The following is an 8,701-nucleotide window of genomic DNA, read 5'->3' on the forward strand; positions in this document are numbered from 1 at the left end:
CCTTTATCCCCAGTCCACCTCTGCAGATGGTCGCTTAAACTGAGCTTGGTTCTGCTGGAGGTTTCTTCCTGCTAAAGGGTAGCTTTTCCTCTCCACTGTGACGGCATGTATGCCTGTTTTTAGAGGCTTCTGCACGGCTAACAACACAATGCAAGCCAATATCCGGTGTTATGATTATACATAAGGGCTTAATTCTGAAAAGTCAGTGACTGCTGGGTTTCCTCAGATAGAAAACTATTAACCAATCTGTCCATATGTTTTAATCAAAGTGTCTTAGTAAATTGCCCTGAGGTGACATATATTAAATAAACACAAGAGAAGTAAAACAATGCAGAAATTAATGTTTATAAAAATCAAACAAACAACAAAATTATAAACTACATGAAAAAACAGACATACAAGAAACAATACGAATGTGAAACCCTCACATTTTGATCCATTTGCTAAAAGATTTATTTCACCAAAACATTAATTCAATATATTTTTCTGTTATTACTCTGAACAGTTTCCCTGCCTAGTTTTCCAATGAACCATTTTATGTTGTGTAATCCAGAAGTGATTTAATTAGTAAACCCAAAAGAATAATAGCTCCCCACAAAAATACCATGGCCTGGTTTTAGTGCCCTGTACTCTAAGGCTATTATATTAGTCATTGACCAAACTATCCCGGGTTTTCATTCCTGCTGCATATAATCCCACCCATGTTTTTCCTGCTCATTTCTTGTCTGAAACACGATTGATAATGTCCACTCGTTCCACAAAAATGTAAAAAAAGAAATAAATAGGTAAATATTTTATTTCAAAGTTTTAGTTTAAAGTACCACTAAAATATTAACAGACATATTTTAAGCAGTAGTTGATGCAAACTCCTGCTGCTGAAATTAGCGGTTAGATGATGGGATCAGTTGCAGTATAACATGTGTATTAGTATAAGAACATTTTTATAATAATATCAATATTGATAGTGAAAAGAATATTAAAACTAAGCCTTAATCCATTTTGTGAAACATTGCAGATTGTTGGAGGATTGAGCTGAAGGTGTTAAGCTTTCAAGATTAATGCATACTGGATTATTGTTCTAAAATATTTTTCAGGCACATTTGTCTGAGGAAATACCCCAATGCAAACTCTGAGGTTGTGAAAGGGCTACTGTATAGACCTGGGAAGGCCAAATAATTAATGGATTGATATGTTGGTAACTGGATACATACGTAGATGTATGGACTGATGGGTGAATGGAAGATATAAACATGGTATTGTGATGTACCAAGAGAGCTGTCTCTTTGTGAAATCTTAGCTGTAGGTTGGAAAATACAGCAACTGTAAGCATGTTATGGAAAAAAACTATAGATTTATTTTTGCTTTAGTGAAAACCGAGTAATATTACATTTGTCATCTAATTAGCTGATACAAACTAATATGCATTTTCCCCTCAACATAAACATAATTTTAAGGTTAAGTATAAGAAATAGAGACGTGATATTAGGACAGCAAAAAAAAGAAAAAAAAAAATTGTCATTAAGCATTCGGGTAGTTTCCTCCAGAGTGCAGAGATTGTGCTTACACTTTGAGTAAAGACCGTCCATCAAAGTTTACTTGAAGGACACCGGATGATCTCAGGCCAGCACCTGTTCTTAATGTGGGACAGACAAGCTTACAATTACCATATGGGAAATAAAAACAAATAGCAAAACATTTTATCAATAGTTTGTACACTAAAATATGCAGATATTACTATAACATCCCCAAAAGGCATACAACTAATTACACCTAATTGTAAATCAGATCAAGTGTGTTCACAAGTTGTTTTGATTTTATCAGGCTGCAAAAAATGCTGATAGTATTACATTGTTGGGCTCAGAACTTGTCTTTAAAGTTAATAGTCTCTGGATGTTACTGTGATTGTAGGATGGGCTGTTTCAAACACAGCTTGCTGTTTCCAGAGAAGATAGGCATCTGCTTCTCCATGTGGAATCGCACCAGGTGACCGACGCTTTTAAATACTTGGTCCCTCGTTCGCACCTGATGACAAAAACAGAACAAAACTAAGAGCCTCACGCTTGAATATCCACATATACAGAGCTTTAACAAATATATTTAAGCCACTTGAACATCTGCTTCTAAATTTGGTCAAGAAAAACAAGAACGACCTGAAACTAATATATACATCTGGTATAATAGTTGCTTTACTTATTTAAAATATTTTTCAAATAACCGATAAGTCCGGTGAACATATGTATTTAAAATTTAAAAACTTTTGAAAACCACTTTTTGAACTACATGCATAGTGACAGATTCACTTTTTAACATATCTAGACCACTTGAACATCTTGAGTTTATATAAACCAGAGATACAACAGAATGGTTTAGATTGTTTGTTTTTAGGTTCAAGATTTGGCACCTGTTGGTACCTCTGCTCCAGTCTCATGACTTTTGATCAAGTTGTTTTTTTCTTCTTTCAGGAACGTCCTGCATTTCTATGATTGACAACTGTAGTCTGTGGTATTGTACTGTGGTTTCTCGCTTCAGGCATCGTCCAACCCTTCCCTCTGACCTGTCTTCGATAATCTGTGGTCTTCATTATAGTATTAGTTAATCAATACTATTATTAGACTAAACACAGATGTACAAAATAGAGTAGAAATGGATAGAAGCAAAGCGGTGGACAAAAGCTGTCCACTTATACTGATCTCCCGGTTGCCTGCAGCTACTGTACATACGTATAGATACATACACATACAGAGGTGTCATTCAACTAGTTTTAAGTCAATCTATAATCACAAAAGCAATGAACACATTTTATGAAGGTTGAAAAGTTACTTTGTGTTGGTTTAAGGAGGAAAGTATTTCAAAACTCTGTTTATGCGATACTGTGGATAGTGTCTCTCCATAATTTTATATGAGACGCATTGACTCACCTCTAGACAAACATGCATGTGCCACACTCAGAAAATGAAAACAATGGCACGTAGTGCTGTGCGCATGCCCAGTTCCTTTCCTGGTGTCGTGCCAAGGTAGTTATCCCTGCCAGAATTTGTATCCCCTCTCCTCTCAATTCCAACCTACTATACGTGAAACTTGAGATGTGTTATCTTTATGAAAGATGAGCGTTGTTATTTTATTCTTCATTCACATGTTATAGCAGAATATCGCCAGTGATATTGATAAAAAAAATAAATAAATAAAACAGTAAATTGAGTGTAAGTGTATATTATATGCTGCACTCAGTAGCAATATTACTTTATCCTATGTCATATATAGCTTGAATCTATATTTGTGTTTTATATTGACTTAAAATTTCTGTATGTTGTACTACTATAATGGAATTGAGGCAGAGTGAACTCGATCAGCTCCTACTCCAACCATGCTCTCGGCAAGGGGATACAAATTGTGGGGGTGATAACTACCTTGGCATGACACCAGCCTGTTCCCATCATTATGTCAAAGCACCACCAACAGATCTAAAATAGATTTTATTTTTCAAATATTTTTTAGGCCCTAGTGGTGTTTTTTTTTTTTCTTCTTCTCTTTTTTTCTTTTTTTTGAAGTAGGCAAACAGGAAATGGGATTAGAGAGACGGGGAAGACATGCTTAGGTTAACAGGCCGAGACTTCAGCCAGGTTCAAGACCAAAGCCTCTAAACGTGGGTTGTGCCCTCAACCTTTGCATCACTGCCGGTGCCCAAGGTCTGACATAATTTTATTGTGTTTTCAAGCATATTGAGCACTATCATCTGCAGGTACACACTTTTTGAGCTGGCTTTGTGCTAACAAATAATGTTTCTGAATTTATGAGTTCTTTGTCTTTGTGTAGATATAGCCTTAATGAGTTTGTTGACACGGCTATAAAGTCTAACAGCTAACGGAAGGAAGGATATGTGATAACACTCCTTTGTGGAGCTAGAGTGCAGTGTTCTATCACTAATAACTTACTAATTATTTGACATATGAAGGCAGTTGTGAGCACATTTTGGGCCGTGCAATGCTTTTCAAATTGTACATCACTGCCTGTTTGAAGTTTTCTTCATTTCATAATTATGCCTTATATGTGTCTCTTAAAGTAAAGCTCTGTGTTTACACCTTGAAGCTTTCTCTCTCCGGTCTTTTTCCTGAAAAGAGATCACTTGGGACAAACTCTTTAAATAACGCTTAATATTGTATATGTATAAAAAAAAAAAAACATGAGACATGACGACAGATTTTGATAGAAATTGTAATGTAACTCAGATCTGATAGGTTGCTTAGGGTTACAGAAGGGTTCGCTTCTTGTGAAGTTGCCCAGATAAACAGGTAGAGCAGTATTTTGTACTTCAGTATGCCACGTCATCACATCACTACATCATTACATCATACATGTTTGCAAATGAGGAGACATCCATGGCTCCAGCCTTAGGAAAATATTACATTTTGTTTTTAGGACTCTGCTCTCATTCCATTCCCAAATCCCACATACAGAATGAAGATTATAACTGTATATAGCCAAACCGAGGCACTGGCCTAATTAGATAAACTTCTGGGGAAAACATCAGTTCTGACATGCAACAGGCAGGTAGTATTAAGGTGTAATAAACTCACACATCATCAATGATAATTATCCTAACATGTCACATTTAATCCAGGTAAAAGACATTAGTAGCTATTTCATGACAGAATAAGGATAAGCTAAGGGAAATTAATAATTTTAAAAGGCATGATAACAGCACACTACCTGCCCGTGTGGATCAACCAGAAGTAGATGTCGCACAGTTGGCCCCTCCATCCCACTAAGCACATACTGACCAGAGGCTGAGCTGCTCTCTCTGACCAGGAAATCCCCACTGCAGGTAAGGAGAGACTCTGCCTGCTCTCTACCCAGCCTAAGAAAGAGGGTCAAAAATCTGCTTTGAAATATGCCTGTATGTACAAACCCAGAAACAAGCAAAGAGTTGATTTGATGATTCCCCACCTGCCGTGAAACCACCCCTCCTGGTGAATTAGGTTCTGAACAGGGGTTCCATTAAAGCGTCGTTCATCAGCATCCTCAACTGACACTGGATCAGGTAGAGACAAAATACAGAGGGAATTCATATTGCTTGCAACAAGAAAGAAAAAGCCATATTTTAGTATTTTCTTTTGTTACTTAGTATTCGAAATTGAATTAATTGGACTATGTTAAAAATTTTGATCACTGACATTATACAGATGTATATAATTTATATTTGAACACAATATACTGACAAATCATAGTTTTCTAAGTGGATCAATGTGATTTTAAAGGGTCATTAAGTGAAGAAGGCTATGCAAAAGATTCCTCATCAAAATATCAATGAAAATCTTTAGGCAGTTTAAAATAGATAATGGATTTACTAATGTCTCCATGCTAAAAAAAAAATCTTTACTGAGAAACACATGAAATAACTACTCTTTCTTCTACCACAATAATGCTGACAGTCACCTGCAGATGGAGCTGGTGTTTCTTCTCTGACAGAGTAGTTCTCATACAGTGAAACAGGCGGAGAAAAACAGACCTGCAACAGATGAGTCATACAAACCAAACGTGACTATTATCTTTGTGCATGAAATATGTGCGTGTGTGTGCATATAATGGGAGCGATGGCCTGAAGGTTAGAGATGTGAGGTCGTGACAAGAAAGTCACTGATTCAATTCTCACAACGGTTCTGGGAAGTGACTGAGCACTGCTGAAGAGCATCCTCTATTATAAACTACTGAGAAAGGCATTTCCTGTTCAATTGATTCTCCCTAGTGACTCTCAGATCAAGTTATGCTTTACAGGGACCCCTTGAAGTCTACTTGTATAACTGATTGGCTTCGATGAACTAATTCCAAACAATAAAAAGATGGAACTGATTTGTTTCATTTATTTATTTTTTATTAAATGTAATCATATTTCAAATATCAAAATCCATCACTAACATTCAATGGCAAAACTTTTCTATTTAGTCATCTAATTAGCAGGATTTGGTCAAACTAATCTCAGGCTCCCTCACTAACATTTGATCACTGCTGCATTTTATGGAATGGAAATGTTCATTTACTGTGATAAAGCTGCGCTAAATGAAAGTTTGTTTTGTGTACACTCTGCATATACAAAATTACAATACAAGTAGTCTAAGGCTTTCAGCTACATCCTACAAGTTTCTTTATGGACTTTATTCACGTATTTGCTTAGTTTTATTAAATGTTTTTTATATATGTGTATGCAGGGTTAATACATTTGATTTTGCAGTTATGTCTGGTTTTATTTGGTGGTCATTTGTTAACCCTTTATAGGGTTCTCAGTGAAATACTTTGAAAATCAAAATTTCAAGCCAAATGGTGTTATTGGAATCCTGGACAAGACCTTATTACCTTTGTAACATTCATAAAATATGGATATTTTGATGGCAAAAATGAATTTCAGTCTAATAACCAGAAACACCAACTTGCCCAAATATATTAACCCTCTTCAGGCAGATGTTGCAGATTTGCAACAGCTAAATGTCACTTAGCTAATTACTCCACATCCATATTTTAAGAGCTTTAGTTACTCAGAAGTACAACAGAAGGACTTAGTTGTGCATTTGCAACAAACAGGTTCTCTCCAGCTCACCAGATCTGCTGACTCACTTTCAACATGGCTGAGTCCTTGGTGTCACTGAAACAGATTTTCTAAGCACCAATTTCATGTAAGTATCACTACCAATTTCCATTATTTTGAAATCAATACTACATAAGATGAATCATGAATATGTATAGATATGACACATGCCAAATAGTAGATTTTATCTCCTCTGGGTTTTTCACCAGAGGCAACTCGGTTTCAATGTTGTGGATTTGCAACGTGTGCCTAAAGAGGTACCAATGGATGCTACATGATTTATCTACTAATTTGCCTATATTTTGAGCAACAGTTTAACAGAAATTGCCTTCTCAAGAGGTTTTGAGATGTCAGTGGAGAAAAAGTTTGAGAAAAAGTTGTCTCTAATTTTGTGAGAATTTTTTATTTTTTATTTTTGTATTTTTCGTTTTGTTAATTTTTTGTTTGTGACATTCAAATAAAGTTAACGTTCATATCAGATTCAGTCTTCAGTGTTAAGTTACCACTCCGGGCCACTGTTGCAAATCTGCAACATCTCAGAATTCAGTGCATGTGAAGGTCTCTCTCAAAAAAAAGTATATTACTACCCTATATTATCATTTTCTCCAAATATCAGATTTTTCCTGCAACTACAACTTAATTTGAGCCTTGCTGGATATAGATCTTGTGCTTCTAGACCTCACTGAGGGACGTAGGGGACTCCATTTGTAAGGGTTTGCAAGGGATCAAAGACGGTATCTTGCTCTATAAAGGGTTAAGTTTAATAAAAATTTACTTTCATTGTACCAGACTAAATTGTTTGTGGTTAACTATACATAAAAGTTAAATGTGAACTGATGTTAAAAAAAGCAATAAATCTTAGATCTTAATTTTCACTAACTGGTTCATAGATTTTTTTTTTCACTAACAACTCTGTTGTTCAGAGGGAGGATTTCTTACCTCCTGAACATCTGGCTCCAATTTCTTCTCTTCGTTTATGTTCTGCTTGCCCCCTTTCCTCCCAACCAGTGGAAAAAAGGTTTCTCCTGTGATGACATTATAATACTCTGGTTGCTTAGTGACCTCATCCTCCTGCTTGCTCTTTTGGTCCATTGATGTCTCTTTGGGACTCCATTTGGGACAGATCCTAACCATAGACCTGAATAAAAACAACATCCCTGATGTTCAGATGTTGTTGCGTGTGAACTCACCATGCTGAGTCACACTAATCATTTTACAACCTTGGGGAGAGAACTGTTGATGTCTGGCTGAGGAGCTGCCGGAAACGAGTCTCAAAGGCCTGCCCGATGGTGCTGATAACCTCAGCGGCTTGACCCTGGGGACACTCCATGATGTGGCAGGCTGCCCAGAGTGACAAGGAAACATGTTATTCCCATAATTCATATATTTGGAGTTTGGTGTGATCTAAAAATGAGCCCCCACCTCTTTTATTAATGAAGTCCTTTGCAACGTAGGCAACATAATCTGCCATGTCCTGTAAATATTTTCAAACAAACAAAGTTAGAGTTATAACAAGAAGCAGAGTGATGTCAAAACAAAGTCTAACAAATGTAGACAAAAGTAACGTGTCTGGAAAGTAGGATTTAGGTCAAGATATTTATCTTTAGCTAATTCAAGTTTTTGTTGTGCTCAAACAAGTTTGATTAACATTTTTTATGTAGTCTAACTGAAAATATAACAGTTTTGCTTTATATACTTTGCAATGGTAGCCCTTAGGATATTAGTATATGTTTGCTGCAATGATTAACTTTCAAAAGTGCAAGTAAATAATGTTGCAGTGGCAACATTATTTACTTGCACTTTTGAAAGTTTACATATTTTTTAAACCAGCGTAGCAGATGGAGTATAGTGATGGGAAGAGCAATACTTTTTATTATCCCTAGAATTGGTTGATTAAAATGATTCCTTCAAAAGATTTGGTCATCATATTATTTAGTTCATGCAGTTCATTGGCGCAGTATGCAAGTCAGAGGTAGAGTACACTCTCCCAGCACAGTACTTGTTGGTAAATAACTCCCCAGTGGTAGTTCCATGTGTGTGCACTAGGTTAACAAATTCTGAGTCAGTAATTTTAGTGCTGGATAAATAGGGATGGGATTCAGTCGCACATCTATCTATCTATCT

The 8,701-nt window shown here is 36.1% G+C and overlaps 1 protein-coding gene across 2 annotated transcripts in view; it reads right to left on the reverse strand.

Annotated features, from left to right (window-relative positions):
* Positions 1 to 383: 383 nt before the first annotated feature.
* The window catches only part of shc4 (SHC (Src homology 2 domain containing) family member 4), a 17,978-nt gene continuing 9,660 nt past the window's right edge, over positions 384 to 8,701 (reverse strand). For both annotated transcript variants that reach the window (XM_015375604.1, XM_015375603.1), the window contains 7 exons: positions 8,000 to 8,051; positions 7,798 to 7,918; positions 7,517 to 7,715; positions 5,434 to 5,506; positions 4,945 to 5,029; positions 4,708 to 4,855; positions 384 to 2,022 (listed from right to left, as the gene is read on the reverse strand). In XM_015375604.1, coding sequence (XP_015231090.1) covers positions 1,894 to 2,022; positions 4,708 to 4,855; positions 4,945 to 5,029; positions 5,434 to 5,506; positions 7,517 to 7,715; positions 7,798 to 7,918; positions 8,000 to 8,051 — 807 coding nt within the window. In that variant the 3' untranslated portion in view covers positions 384 to 1,893. The remainder of the gene's footprint in view (positions 2,023 to 4,707; positions 4,856 to 4,944; positions 5,030 to 5,433; positions 5,507 to 7,516; positions 7,716 to 7,797; positions 7,919 to 7,999; positions 8,052 to 8,701) is intronic.

The sequence above is a fragment of the Cyprinodon variegatus genome, unplaced genomic scaffold, assembly GCF_000732505.1.
Source record: "Cyprinodon variegatus isolate N-32 unplaced genomic scaffold, C_variegatus-1.0 Scaffold122, whole genome shotgun sequence".
NCBI classification, from domain to species: Eukaryota; Metazoa; Chordata; class Actinopteri; order Cyprinodontiformes; family Cyprinodontidae; genus Cyprinodon; species Cyprinodon variegatus.